The sequence below is a fragment of the Hemitrygon akajei genome, chromosome 21 (assembly GCF_048418815.1).
Source record: "Hemitrygon akajei chromosome 21, sHemAka1.3, whole genome shotgun sequence".
In the NCBI taxonomy this organism is placed as follows: domain Eukaryota; kingdom Metazoa; phylum Chordata; class Chondrichthyes; order Myliobatiformes; family Dasyatidae; genus Hemitrygon; species Hemitrygon akajei.
The window spans coordinates 67,934,103-67,950,105 of record NC_133144.1 but is presented as its reverse complement, the minus strand read 5'-3'; the positions used below and the strand labels follow the sequence as shown (position 1 = coordinate 67,950,105).

General features: G+C 41.9%; 1 protein-coding gene across 1 annotated transcript in view; it reads left to right on the top strand.

Annotated features, from left to right (window-relative positions):
* Positions 1-16,003, top strand: part of LOC140714414 (stromal cell-derived factor 1-like) — a 41,370-nt gene that overhangs the window by 6,700 nt on the left and 18,667 nt on the right. Inside the window, exon 2 of the mRNA XM_073025694.1 lies at positions 11,623-11,740. Within this exon, the coding sequence (XP_072881795.1) occupies positions 11,623-11,740 (118 nt within the window). The remainder of the gene's footprint in view (positions 1-11,622; positions 11,741-16,003) is intronic.

Here is a 16,003-nt window from a genome sequence, read left to right as displayed (position 1 = left end):
TCAACCTCTGCTCTAAGTATACCCAATGACTTGGCCTCCGCAGCCATCTGTGGCAATGAATTCCACAAAATCACCACTCTCTGGCTAAAGAAATTCCTTCCCATTTCTGTTCTAAAGGGACATTCTTTTGAGGTTGTGCCCTCTGGTCCTAGACTCTCCCATTATAGGAAACATCCTCTCCATGTCCACTCTATCTGGGCTGTTCAATATTTGATAGGTTTGATTAGGGTGCATTCTACTATGAGTCGGAGAGTCATGGGAGCAGACCCTTCAGCCCATCTCATGCAAGCTGGCTTTGTTGCCTAGTGAGCTAGTCCTATCTGCCTTTGTTTAGCCCATAGCCCTCTAAACGTCTTCTCGACATATACTTCCCTAGATGGCTTTTAAATACGACTAATGTGCCCACCTCACAGCTCATTTCAAATAGTTTGGGTAAAGAAGCTGTCTCGGAACACTTCCTTCTGATTTTAAAGCTACGCCCTCTTGTTTTTAGCTTTCCATCCCTGGGGAGAAAAAGACTATGTTGTTCACCATGCCCATGCCTCTCAGGATCTTATTGACCTCTGCTAGGTCACCCCTCAATCTTCAACTTTCCAGGGAATAGAGTCCAAGTCTATGAGACCTCTTCTGGTAATTTGGGTCCCCAGTTCCAGGCAAAATGCTGGCAAATCTTTTCTGCACTCTTTCTAGTTTAATAACGTCTTTCCTACAACAGGGGAACCATAACTGTGCACACTATGAGAACTTGATTTTTTTTTTTATTTAGACAGACAGCACAGTAACAGGCCCTTCTGGCCTAATGAGCCAATGCTGCCCAATTACCCCATTGACCAATTAACCTAGTAGCCAGTACGTCTTTGGAATATGGGAGGAAACTGGAGCATCAGAGGAAACCCGCACGGTCACAGGGAAAACTTACAAACTCCTCCCAGACAGCAGCAAGAAATAAAACACTCTCTTATTCAAATAATTTTATGAGTTTGGAAACATGGACTCTGTCCTTATGCTAATCAGCCATAGAAAATAATATGAAATTATCCTTGGGCCTTGGCGAATTGAGCTTCCCTACCAGATGTTTGACAAATTCGCCAAACCTGTGGGTGGTTTGGGGAGGAGAACAGAAAGAAAGTTTTAACTCTAACACTTTTTCAGCCAATATTATGACAAAAAGCTATACGAATGTTCCATATTAATTCCTTTTCAATATGTTTTGAGAAAATCGATTGCTGGTAAGGATCAAAGAGACATGAAGTAGGTGGGAGCTGTCTGTGCTGTTGCACTGCCTGTGTCAATGGTCACTTTACCAGGCTGATTGTGGGTTACCCACTCTGCTCACACAGCAAAGGGATGTCATGCCTAAAGAGTTAACACTTACACCACACAGCACTTACATTGCTCTGCAGTTTTTCATGTCCCATTGAAATGGGGAGGTTGCTCTTTTAAACTAGGTCTCCATGAAGTGACATTGATAAATCAGGGCCTGATTTAATACCATGGGCCCTTGTCCAGAATTCCAGAGCACCCTCCACACAATCACTAAAAATTGACCTGCTGTGTGATCCTCAGGGTATTTTGATCTTGGGTCCTGACTGATAATAAGCAGTGGTTCCCAACCATTCAAAGTTCAAAGTAAATTTATTATCGATGTATATATATAGGAGCCTGAGATTCATTTTCATGTGGGCATTCACAGTAAATACAAAGAAATACAATGAAAGGGCATATATAATAAGATGGAGAAATAATCAATGTGCAAAAGTCAACAAACTGTGCAAATACAAAAAGAGAGGAAAACAATAAGGAATAACTATTGAGAATATGAGATGAAGAGTCCTTGAAAGTGAGTCCAAAAGTTAAGGGAACAGTTCAATGTTGGGGCAAGTGAACTTGAGTGAAGTTACCCTCTCTGGTTCACGAGGTTGATGGTTGAGGGGTAATAACCGTTCCTGAACCTGGTGGTGTGAATCCTGAGACTCCTGTATCTTCTTTCTGATGGCAGCAGTGAGAAGAAAGTATGGCCTTGATGGAGAGGGTCTTTGATGATGGATGCTGCTTTCCTGTGACAGCACTCCATGTAGGTGTGCTCACTGGTGGGGAGGGCTTCACCATTGTGGACTGGGCTGTAGCCTCTACTTGTTGTAGGCTTTTCCATTCGAGGGCAATGTATTTCCATACTAGGCCATGATGAAACTAGTCAATATACCTTCCACCATACACCGATAGAAGTCTGTCAAAGATTTAGATGTTAAAGATTAATTTCTGCTACATTCATCAAAGTTTGTGTGAATTTGATGTTGAGCTGACGAATATTCTCAGCACTTTATCCAGTTTGTTTGCATTCCCATGTCAGTGAAACTGACCCTAGACTGGCAAGTCTAGAGATCGGAGGTTCATGCAGGCAGGAAGCTTGTGGTCTGGTGCACCCTAGGTGTGAGTCAGGAGTTCACACTCACGAGATTGGTGAGTTTGGGCCTAATACTGAAAGTCAAAGTCAGCAAATGGGGAAGTCGAGGCCCAATGTCTGTGACTCTGTGAGTTGGACGCTTGAGATCTGCATGTCTGCAAGTTGGAGGCCCAATAGTCTGTCTAGTATCAGAGGTCGGAAGCCCAGTGCTGGCAAATCAGAGGCCTGATGGCGTATCTGGAAGTTAGAGGCCCAGTGTTTGTGACTCTATGAGTTGGAGGACAGATGTCTGCAGATCGGAGGCCCAGTGATAACGAGTCTGAGAATCAGAGACCCAGTGGTGTATCTGGAAGTTAGAGGACTGATGACTATGCGTATGTGAATCTGGGCTTCGGACTGTAGATTGGAGCTTTGGAGGCTGGTTTTTGTGTGTGGGAGGGAGGAAAGGGGCTTGTTTTGCTGTTGGGGTTTTGTTTTGTTGCTGTTGTTGTGCTGTTCGGCCGAACGTTGTGGGCATGCTATGTTGGTGTTAGAATATGCAGCAATACTTGTGGGCTGCCCCCAGGACATCCTCGGACTGTATTGGCTGGTAATGCAAAAGATACACTTCACTGTATGCTTCGATGTTCATTTGGCAGATAAATGAATCGGAACTTTAGGAACACCAGGCTCCGGCTGTGGGAGTCCTCCTCGGTTCTCCCAAGATTTCCCAAGAGCATCAAATTTCTTGGTGTTCGTCTGACGGAGAATCTCACCTGGTCCCTCAACACCAGCTCCTTAGCAAAGAAAGCCCAGCAGCATCTCTACTTTCTGCAAAGGCTGAGGAAAGTCCATCTCCCCCACACCCCATCCTCATCACATTCTACAGGGGTTGCATTGAGAGCATCCTGAGCAGCTGCATCACTGCCTGGTTTGGAAATTGCACCATCTCGGATCACAAGACCCTGCAGCGGATAGTGAGGTCAGCTGAGAAGATCATTGGGGTCTCTCTTCCCGCCATCATGGACATTTACATTATACGCTGCATCCACAAAGGAAACAGCATTATGAAGGACCCTACGCACGCCTCATACAATCCCTTCTCCCTCCTGCCATCTAGGAAATGGCTCCGAAGCATTCGGGCTCTCACGACAAGACTATGTAACAGTTTTTTCCCCCAAGCTATCAGACTCCTCAATACCCGAAGCCTGGACTGACACCTTGCCCTATTGTCCTGTTTATTATTTATTGTAATGCCTGCACTGTTTTTGTGCACTTTATGCAGTCCAGTGTAGGTCTGTAGTCTAGTGTAGCTTTCTTTGTGTCGTAGTTTTTATTACGTAGTTCAGTCTAGTTTTTTGTACTGTGTCATGTAACACCCTGGTCCTGAAAAACGTTGTCTCATTTTTACTATGCACTGTACCAGCAGTTATGGTCGAAATGACAATAAAAGTGACTTGACTTGACTTGAAGATTGCTGCTCCAATCAGTGGATTGACGGATTACTAGACAGTTTTCAAATTGATGGCTTAGATGATACACAAATCACAAATACCACCCATTTAGTTTTGAAGCATAACAGAACAAAACGTTAAAGATAAGCTGTTGATTAGCATTACGTATGCAAGTCTCCAAACTGATTGGCTTGACCCTAAGATGGATGACAGGAGTAACACACACAAGCTGCTGCAGGAATTCACTTTCATGTTGAGTTGACTCCTCTCTCCTCTCCATAGATGCTGCCTGACTTGCTGAGTTCCTCAAGCATTTTGTGTGTGTTGCTCCGGATTTCAAGCATCTGCAGACTTTCTCATACGTCCCATCACCCAATGTAAAAAAAAAGTATTTCATTGAAAGAATGGGAATAAAAGGAAAAAAAAAAGACCATAGACCATATGATGTAGGAGCAGAATTAGGCCATCTGACCCTCCAGTCTGCTTCACCATTCAATCATGGCTGATCCTTTACACTCCTCACCCCTTCTCCCCATAACCTTTGATGCCATGTCCAATCAAGAACCTATCAATCTCTGCCTTAAATACACCCAACGACCTGGCCTCCACAGCTGCATGTGGCAACAAATTCCACAAATTCACCACCTTTTGGCTAAAGAAATTTCTCTGCATCTCTGTGCCCTCTTGTCCTAGACTCTCCCATCACAGGAAACATCCTTTCCACATCTACTCTGTTCAGGTTTTTCAACATTTGAAAGGTTTCAATGATATCCCTCCCATCCTTCTGAATTCCAGCGAGTACAGACCCAGAGCCATCCAACATTCCTTGTATGATAACCCTTTCATTCCTGGAATCATCCTTGTGAACTCTCCAATACCAGCACATCTTTTCTAAGATGACGGGCCCAAAACTGTTCACAATGCTCAAGGTGAGACCTCACCAGAACCTTATAAGGCCTCAGCATCACATCCCTGCTCTTGTATCCTAGACCTCTTGAAATGAATGCTAACATGGCATTTGCCTTCCTCACCACCGACTCAACTTGCAAGTTAACCTTTAGGGTGTTCTACACAAGGACTCCCAAGTCCCTTTGCATCTCAGAATTTTGAATTTTCTCCCCATTTAGAAAATAGAGATAGAGTGAAATATGTCATTTGTGTTAACAATCAACACAGTCCAAGAATGTGCTGGGGCAGCCTAGAATAGATTTAATGCTTCCGGTACCAACCAAGCACATCCAGAACTTAGTAACTCTAACCTGTACGTCTTTGGAATGGGGGAAAATACTGTAACACCTGGAGGAAACCCATGTGCTCACAGATAGAGGCAGGAACTGAACCCCAATCACTGGTACTGAAAACTGCCATGCTGCTGTGCATTTAAAAGGGTATTGCATCACACTTGTTATATTGCATCATTAGACACATTTTACAGTATCATCTTTTTGTGTGAAACATATCGAAAGGCCAAGATAGAGAAAGACATGGGGAGGATGTTTCCTATGGTGGGGGAATATAGGACCAGACGGCACAGCCTCAGAATCGAGGGACATCCCTTTTAGAACAGAAATGAGAAAGAATTTCTTCAGCCAGAGGGTGTTGTATCTGTGAAATTAATTGTCACAGAGACTGTAGAGGCCAAGTTATTGAATATATTTAAAACAGAGGTTGATCGGTTCTTGATTAGTCAGGGCATCAAAGGTTACGGGAAGAATGCAGGAGAATGGTGTTGAGAGGGATAATAAATCAGCCATGATGGAAGGGTGGAGCAGATTTGATGGACTGAATGGTCAAATTCTGATCCTATGCCTTATGACCTTATGTATTTACCACTGACCATTGCTTGTACATCTATTGAATGAAGGATGTCTGTTCCCACACTCTGGCTGACCAGATGTTCCAGAGATACAGAGAGATCTGATGTGTTCTGGTAAATAACAGGCAGAGGCCTCCTTGACAGTAGGCCTGTCGAGTATTAATGGGCAGGCTCAGGATGGGAACTGTGCCAAAAGTTACCAGAGGGAACAGTTTCCACCTTGTGCTTTTGTTGGAGAGTTTGAAATCAAAATAGGAATCAAGTTTGTCATCACTGTCTTATATGATGTGAAATGTATTGTTTTGCAGTAGGAGTACAGAGCAAAAACATAGAATTACTATAAATTACAAAATAAAAGGAATAATGAGGTAGTGCCCATGGGTTCATGGACCATTCAGAAATTGGATGGCAGCAGGGAAGAAACTGTTTCTGAAGGATTGAGTGTGTGTCTTCAGGCTCCTGTACCTCCACCACAATGGTAATAATGAGAAGAGGGAGCACCCTGATTGGTGAGGGTTCGTAGTGATGTCCTTGGTGGTACAAAGGTTCCAAGGTTTATTTATTATCAAAGTATGGATCCATCTACAACTCTGTGGTTTGTCTTCTCCAGATAGCCATGAAACAAAGAAAAACCACGAAAGTTGTTCAGAGAGAAACATCAAGCTCACACCCCACCCCCACACAAAAAAGAATGGCATCCCTATCGTCAACACTCCCCCCAAAACCTTTCTTCCCCCACACAAAAGAACAAACAGAACACACCAGGAACATCAACCCCTGACTCCCCCCCTTCGCACAACGTGACAGGCAATGGGCAAAAATACAGAATATAGAAACCATAAGTGCACAAAAGTCCACAGTCCATAAACGCAATAGTCCAATTGATAAACATAGAAACATAGAAAATAGGTGCAGGAGTAGGCCATTCGGCCCTTCGAGCTTGCACCGCCATTCAGTATGATCATGGCTGATCATCCAACTCAGAACCCTGTACCTGCTTTCTCTCCATACCCCCGATCCCTTTAGCCACAAGGGCCATATCTAACTTCCTCTTAAATATAGCCAACGAACCTGCCTCAACTGTTTCCTGTGGCAGAGAATTCCACAGATTCACCACTCTGTGTAAAGAAGTTTTTCCTCATCTCGGTCCTAAAAGGCTTCCCCTTTATCCTTAAACTGTGACCCCTCGTTCTGGACTTCCCCAACATCGGAAACAATCTTCCTGCATCTAGCCTGTCCAATCCCTTTAGAATTTTATATGTTTCAATAAGATCCCCCCTCAATCTTCTAAATTCCAGTGAGTATAAGCCTAGCTGATCCAGTCTTTCTTCATATGAAAGTCCTGCCATCCCAGGAATCAATCTGGTGAACCTTCTCTGTACTCCCTCTATGGCAAGAATGTCTTTCCTCAGATTAGGGGACCAAAACTGCACACAATATTCTAGGTGCTGTCTCACCAAGGCCTTGTACAACTGCAGTAGAACCTCCCTGCTCCTGTACTCAAATCCTTTTGCTATGAATGCCAACATACCATTTGGCTTTTTCACCGCCTGCTGTACCTGCATGCCCACCTTCAATGACTGGTGTACAATGACACCCAGGTCTCGTTGCATCTCCCCTTTCCCTAATCGGCCATCATTCATATAATAATCTGTTTTCCTGTTCTTGTAACCAAAGTGGATAACCTCACATTTATCCACATTAAATTGCATCTGCCATGAATTTGCCCACTCACCTAACCAATCCAAGTTACCCTGCATCCTCTTAGCATCCTCCTCACAGCTAACACCACCGCCCAGCTTCGTGTCATCCACAAACTTGGAGATGCTGCATTTAATTCCCTCATCTAAATCATTAATATATATTGTAAACAACTGGGGTCCCAGCACTGAGCCTTGCGGTACCCCACTAGTCACTGCCTACCATTCTGAAAAGGTCCCGTTTACTCCCACTCTTTGCTTCCTGTCTGCCAACCAATTCTCTATCCACATCAATTCCATACCCCCAATACCGTGTGCTTTAAGTTTGCTCATTAATCTCCTGTGTGGGACCTTGTCAAAAGCCTTTTGAAAATCTAAATATACCACATCCACTGGCTCTCCCCTATCCACTCTACTAGTTACATCTTCAAAAAATTCTATAAGATTCGTCAGACATGATTTTCCTTTCACATATCCATGCTGACTTTGTCCAATGATTTCACCTCTTTCCAAATGTGCTGTTATCACATCTTTGATAACCGACTCTAGCATTTTCCCCACCACCGATGTTAGACTAACTGGTCTATAATTCCCCGGTTTTTCTCTCCCTCCTTTTTTAAAAAGTGGGGTTACATTAGACACCCTTCAATCCTCAGGAACTAATCCAAAATCTAAGGAATTTTGAAAAATTATCACTAATGCATCCACTATTTCTTGGGCTACTTCCTTAAGCACTCTGGGATGCAGACCATCTGGCCCTGGGGATTTATCTGCCTTTAATCTCTTCAATTTACCTAACACCACTTCCCTACTAACTTGTATTTCCCTCAGTTCCTCCATTTCACTAGACCCTCGGTCCCCTACTATTTCCAAAAGATTATTTAAGTCCTCCTTAGTGAAGACAGAACCAAAGTAGTTATTCAATTGGTCTGCCATGTCCTTGTTCCCTATGATCAATTCACCTGTTTCTGACTGTACAGGACCTACATTTGTCTTGACCAATCTTTTTCTTTTCACATATCTATAAAAGCTTTTACAGTCAGTTTTTATGTTCCCTGCCAGCTTTCTCTCATAATCTTTTTTCCCTTTCCTAATTAAGTCCTTTGTCCTCCTCTGCTGGACTCTGAATTTCTCCCAGTCCTCAGGTGTGCTGCTTTTTCTGGCTAATTTGTATGTTTCTTTGGAGGACTTGATACTATCCCTAATTTCCCTTGTCAGCCACGGGTGCACTACCTTCCCTGATTTATTCTTTTGCCAAACTGGAATGAACAATTGTTGTAGTTCATCCATGCGATCTTTAAATGCTTGCCATTGCATATCCACCGACTACTCTTTAAGTATCACAGTAACACAGTAACATCCTCTGACATGATCGAAAGAGAGAGAATGCAGAGGTCTCCCAACAGTAAATCATAGCCTCTCACAGTCCCAGAAACATTTAAGATGAGAAACAGACATAAAAGAAAATAAACAGTTTTTTAGACTACCTGGAAGATGTCGACCAAGGGAGCATTGTGTGCTGGTAGGGAAGGTTGTGCCTGTGATGGTACTGTCTGAGTCTACAATGCTGACATCAGTTGTGGGAAAGTTATTGGAAGGCATTCTAAAGGACAGAATATATAAGTACTTGGATAGACATGGATAGTCAGCATGGCTTCGTGTATGGTAGGTCATGTCTGACCAACCTTATAGAATTTTTCGAGGAAATCACTAGGAAAGGGGATGGAGGCAAGGCAGCGGATGTTGTCCACATGGATTTTAGAAAGGTATTTGACAAGGTCCTGCATAGGAGGTTAGTTAAGAAGGTTCAGTTGCTCAGCATTCAAGATGAGGTAGTAAATTGGATTGGACATTGGTTTTGTGGGAGGAGCCATAGAGTGGTAGTGGATGGTTGCCTCTATGACCGGAGGCCTGTGACTAGTGGAGTGCCACAGGGATTGGTGCTGGGTCCTTTGTTGTTTGTCATCAATATCAATGATCTGGATGATAATGTGGTTAACTGGATCAGCAAATCTGCGGATGACATCAAGATTGGAAATGTAGCGGTCAGTGAGGAAGGCTACCATGGCTTGCAGAAGGATCTGGATCAGCTAGAAAAATAGGGCTGAAAAATGACAGGTGGAATTTAATGCCTACAAGTGCGAGGCGGTAGGACCAATCTGGGTAGGTCTCACACAATTAATGGTCGGATACTGAGGAGAATGGCAAAACAGAGGGATCTGGGAATACAGGTCCATAAATCCTTGCAAGAGGTGTTGCAAGTAGATAGGGTCGTAACGAAAGCTTTTGGCACATTGGCCTTCATAAATCAAAGTACTGAGTACAAAAGATGGGATGTCATGTTGAAGTTGTATAAGATATTGGTGAGGACTAATTTGGAGTATTGTGTGCAGTTTTGGTCTCCTAACTACAGACAGACAGACAGACAGACAGACATACTTTATTGATCCCGAGGGAAATTGGGTTTCATTACAGTCGCACCAACCAAGAATAGTGTAGAAATATAGCAATATAAAGCCATAAATAATTAAATAATAATAAGTTATTCCAAGTGGAAATAAGACCAGGACCAGCCTATTGGCTCAGGGTGTCTGACACTCCGAGGGAGGAGTTGTAAAGTTTGATGGCTACAGGCAGGAATGACTTCCTATGATGCTCAGTGTTGCATCTCGGTGGAATGAGTCTCTGGCTGAACGTACTCCTGTGTCTAACCAGTACATTATGGAGTGGATGGGAGACATTGTCCAAGATGGCATGCAACTTGGACAGCATCCTCTTTTCAGACACCACCGTCAGAGAGTCCAGTTCCACCCCCACAACATCACTGGCCTTATGAATGAGTCTGTTGATTCTGTTGGTGTCTGCTACCCTCAGCCTGCTGCCCCAGCACACAACAGCAAACATGATAGCACTGGCCACCACAGACTCGTAGAACAACCTCAGCATCGTCCGGCAGATGTTAAAGGACCTCAGTCTCCTCAGGAAATAGAGACGGCTCTGACCCTTCTTGTAGACGGCCTCAGTGTTCTTCGACCAGTCCAGTTTATTGTCAATTCGTATCCCCAGGTATTTGTAATCCTCCACCATGTCCACACTGACCCCTTGGATGGAAACAGGGATCACCGGTGCCTTCGCCCTCCTCAGGTCCACCACCAGCTCCTTAGTCTTTTTCACATTAAGCTGCAGATGATTCTGCTTGCACCATGTGACAAAGTTTCCCACCGTAGCCCTGTACTCCGCCTCATCTCCCTTGCTGATGCATCCAACTATGGCAGACTCATCAGAAAACTTCTGAAGATGGCAAGACTCTGTGCAGTAGTTGAAATCCGAGGTGTAGATGGTGAAGAGAAAGGGAGACAGGACAGTCCCCTGTGGAGCCCCAGTGCTGCTGACCACTCTGTCTGACACACAGTGTTGCAAGCGAACATACTGTGGTCTGCCAGTCAGGTAATCAATAATCCATGACACCAGGGAAGCATCCACCTGCGTCACTGTCAGCTTCTCACCCAGCAGAGCAGGGCGGATGGTGTTGAACGCACTGGAGAAGTCAAAAAACATGACCCTCACAGGAAAGATGTAAACAAGGTTGAGAGAGTACAGAGAAAATTTTCAAGAATGCTGCAGGGTCTGGAAGACCTGAGCTACAAGGACTGATTGAACAGGTTAGGACTTCATTCCTTAGAAAGTAGAAGATTGAGAGGAGATTTGTTAGAAGCATACAAAATTATGAGGGGTATAGATAGGGTAAATATAAGCAGGCTTTTCCTACCAAGGTTGGGTGGGACTACAACCAGAGATCATGGGTTAATGGTGAAGCTTCTTCATTCAGGGGGTCATGAGAGTGTGGAATGAGCTGCCAACACAAATGATGCATGTGAGCTCAATTCCAACGTTTAAGCAAAGTTTTGATAGGCACAAGGATCGTAGGGGTGTGGAGGTCTAAGGTCCCAGTGCACGTCGATGGGAGTAGGCAGCTTAAATGGTTTTAGCATAGACTAGATGGGCCTAAAGGCCTGTTTCTTTGCTGTACTTTTCTATGACTCTATAGCTGTTGTAATCTTGTGCATTGGATCCTCTGTACCAGGCAGTGATGCAACCAATCACAATGCTCTCCGATGTTCATTGTCTGCAGGCGCTGGATTTGCAATTGCAGTTCAAAACTTGTTGTGACAGAGTTTGCATTTTGTCTCTCTCTTCTCTATCTGTTTCTTGCTTTCTTTCTCATTCACTGTCTCTCTCTTTCTCTTTTACTTCCCTCGTTTTCCACAGAGAAGCCATCATCGATAATGAACAGATGTAAGTGCAGAGGAGGTACATTGCGCCTTGGCCCGAACAGCATTCAAAAGTTGACGGTTCTTCCGATTCCAAACTGCCCCCTGCAAATCATGTAAGTTCTAATAATCTAATACGTTTGCTGTTTAAATTACACTTATTGCTACTACCTTAAAACAAGGTTCTGTGAGGCAGTTTCCCTGATGAATCTGTTCATGATGCCTGCACCTTGGATGCCTGTCAGGTTGCCGAGGTGCCTCACTGGTGAGCGGAGAGAGGGTATTGAACTGAATGCGGCATCTGCACATGTGCCCAGCCCAGAATCTTTCCTGCAGCTGTGAAATTCTTTGTAGGCTGGCTCCCACGGCAGGTGAGCGGATTTATTTGTTCCTTGGCATTGCTGAAGCAGAGTGAGGGGGTGCCCACACATCCGAGCTTGGGGCTTGGGTGGGCACCCTCTGCCCAGGATGGACTCATCAACCAGCACTGGCTTTCAAGCCCTGCTCACGTGCTCCTGGGACTCAGCACCCCTTTCCCTTTCTGTTATAGAACACAGAGCATCGCACGGCGTCGGCCCTTTGAGCAGCAATATTGTGCCGACTTTTTAACCTAAGATCAATTTAACCCTTCCCTCCCACAGGGACCTCCATTTTCTTTTCCGTAATGCATCTGCTTCTACCACCACACCTAGCAGGGTGCTCCACACACCCACCACTCTCTGTGTGAAGAACTTTCCTCTAAACACCTTAAAATGATGCCCCTTTGTATGAGCCTTTTCTGCCCTGGGAAAAAGTCTTTGGCTGTCCACTTTAACTATGGCTCTTATCATCTTTTACACCTATAGCCATTCAACCATGTAACAATTACAGCACGGAAACAGGCCATCTCGGCCCTTCTAGTCCGTGCCTCTGCCAAGTCACTTCACCTCTCATACTCCTTCACTCCAAAGAGAAAAGTCCTAGCTCACTCAGAAACTCTTAGGCACATGGATGATCAAGAAATGGAGGGCCGTGTGGGAGGGAAGGGTTAGATCGACGGTAGAGTAGGTTATAGGGTCGGCACAACATTGTGGGCTGAAGGGCCTGTATTGTGCTGTAGCCAGATGGAGCATGGTTCTGATGAAAGCCTTTGGGATGTGGGAGGAAAGTGGAGCACCCAGTGTGAAACTACACAGTGACTGGGAAAACATGCAGACTCCACACTGACAGTGTCTGAAATAGGGGTTCTGATAAACAGGGGGAGGGGCTACATACAATAGTGTGCAAAAGACTTTTCTTTTTCAATCTCTTTATTAGTATTAATAATATTATGAACAAAATACAATTGATATATTAACCAAGGGATTACAAACATACAAATTCCCATTGCACATGAAAAAATACATAAGCAATGATTACAGTATAAATGAGTTTTCCCAAAACATGAATCATGTATGAACAAGGTAAATCTAGATATTTCATAATATATGATATAAAAAAACAGAAAAAAGAAAAAAATATTTGCAAAATTGACTAAACTACTAATCTAATATCTAATGAAGAAGAAAAAAGAAAAAAAAGAAAAACTAAAAAAGAGAAAAAAAAGAAAAAAAAGGGCTGTTTATAATATCTCACAAGAATACATAATCATCCGTGTTGTCAACTCCGATCCTCTCAACATAAATAAGATTAAAGCTGGAAAATCCAATAAGCTTGGAACAGGGTCATATTACATCATATGAAAATATTGAATAAATGGTCTCCATATCTTTTCAAATTTAATAGAAGTATCGAATACACCACTTCTAATTTTTTCTAAATTTAAACATAACATAGTTTGAGAAAGCCAATGAAATACAGTGGGAGGATTAATTTCCTTCCAATTCAACAAAATAGATCTTCTAGCCATCAAAGTGAGAAAAGCAATCATTCAACAGGCGGAAGGAGATAAATGAAGTGAGTCCATCATCGGTAAACCAAAAATTGCGGTAATAGGATGGGGTTGTAAATCGATGTTCAATACCACAGAGATAATATCAAAAATATCTTTCCAATATTTTTTCAAAAACGGACATGACCAAAACATATGAGTTAAAGACGCGATTTCAAATTGACATCTATCACAAATAGGGTTTATATAAGAATAAAAATGAGCTAATTTATCCTTGGACATATGGGCCCTATGTACGACCTTAAATTGTATTAATGAATGTTTGGCACATATAGATGATGTATTAACTAATTGAAGAATTCTATCCCAATTCTCAATAGGAATGATAAGATTAAACTCTCTTTCCCAATCATTTTTTGTCTTATAAAGGGGCTCTGAACATATCTTCATAATTATATTATAAAGTTTTGATATAAGCCCTTTTTGAAAAGGGTTTAATTCAAACAAACTCTCCAAAATATCTGAAGACACAAAATTTGGAAACGTAGGAAGTACCGTACTTAAAAAATGCCTAACCTGTAAATATCTAAAAAAAAAATGAAATCTAGGCAAATTATATTTATTAGATAATTGCTCAAAAGACATAAAACAATTGTCCAAAAATAAATCAGAAAATCTTAATAAACCCTTAGTTTTCCAAGCCAAAAAAGCTTGATCTATAATTGAAGGGTAGAAAAAACAATTAGATACAATAGGAATATTTAAAACGAATTGAGTCAACCCGAAAAATTTCTGAAATTGAAACCATATACGTAAGGTATATTTAACTATCGGGTTGTCAATTCGTTTCGGCAATTTAGAAAGAGCAAAAGGGAGAGAAGTCCCTAAAATAGAACCCAGAGCATAACCTGGTACCGATTTAATTTCCAAACTCACCCAATGAGGGCCAAAAGAGCCATCCCAGTCTTTCAACCAACATAACAAATATCTAATATTAACTGCCCAATAATAAAATCTGAAATTAGGTAATGCCAACCCACCTTCCTTCTTAGTCTCCTGTAAGTATATTTTACCTAACCTGGGATTTTTATTCTGCCATATATATGAGGAAATTTTTGAATCAACATTAGTAAAAAAGGATTTCGGAATAAAAATTGGTACCGCTTGAAAAATATATAAAAACTTAGGTAAAATAACCATCTTAATAGCATTAATCCTACCTATCAGAGATAAAGATAATGGTGACCACTTAGTAAACCAGCCTTTAATCTGATCAATTAAGGGTAAAAAATTAAACCTAAATAATTCTTTATGGTTTTTTGTGATTTTAATCCCTAAGTAAATAAGAGTCATTAACTAATTTAAAAGGTAAATTGCCATAACTTGGGACCTGTCTATTCAAAGGAAACAATTCACTCTTATTAAGATTTAACTTATACCCAGAAAACTCACTAAATTGAGCCAACAATGATAGAACTGCTGGAATAGATTTCTCAGGGTTAGAAATGAATAATAATAAATCATCTGCATACAAAGATACCTTATGAATATCTGTCCCACAATTAATACCCGAAATATCCTGTGATTCTCTGATGGCAATTGCCAAAGGTTCTAAAGCAATGTTAAATAGTAATGGGCTAAGAGGACAACCTTGTCTGGTGCCCCGAAATAAACGAAAAAAGGGAGATCTTTGATTATTAGTAAACACCGAGGCTACTGGAGTGTGATAGATCAGTTTAATCCAAGAAATGAATGTCGGACTAAAATTAAACTTCTCCAACACATAAAATAAGTAAAGCCATTCAACTCTATCAAATGCTTTCTCCGCATCTAATGAAATAACACATTCTGAAGTGCTATGTGAAGGAGTATAAACAATATTCAGTAATCTCCTAACATTGAAAAAAGAATAGCGATTTTTAATAAAACCGGTTTGATCTTCCAAAATAATTTGGGGTAATACCTTCTCCAGCCTGGAAGCCAGTAACTTGGAAAAGATCTTGGAGTCCACATTCAATAAAGATATTGGTCTATAAGATGCACAGTCAGTAGGGTCTTTATCTTTCTTCAGTATTAAAGAAATGGAAGCTCTATAAAAAGATTGTGGCAAATTCCCCAATCTAATTGCTTCTTCAAAAACCCTGCATAACCAAGGAGAAAGAGTAGCGGAAAAACATTTTAAAAATTCTACTGTATACCCATCTGGACCTGGTGCTTTCCCAGAATTCATTGAGGAAATAACCCCTTTAATTTCTGCATCCGTAATAGGAGTATCTAATATTGAAAGATCATCGGATGATAAATTTGGAAAATTCAATTTCCCAAGAAAATCACACATGGTATTATGATCCTGAGGGAATTCAGATTGATACAGAGCGGTATAAAAGTCTTGAAATGACTTATTTATCTCATCATGGTTAACTGTCAAATCCCCATTCTGCTGACGAATCTTAGTGATTTGATGTTTAACCAAAACATTCTTCAACTGACTAGCTAACAGTTTACCCAA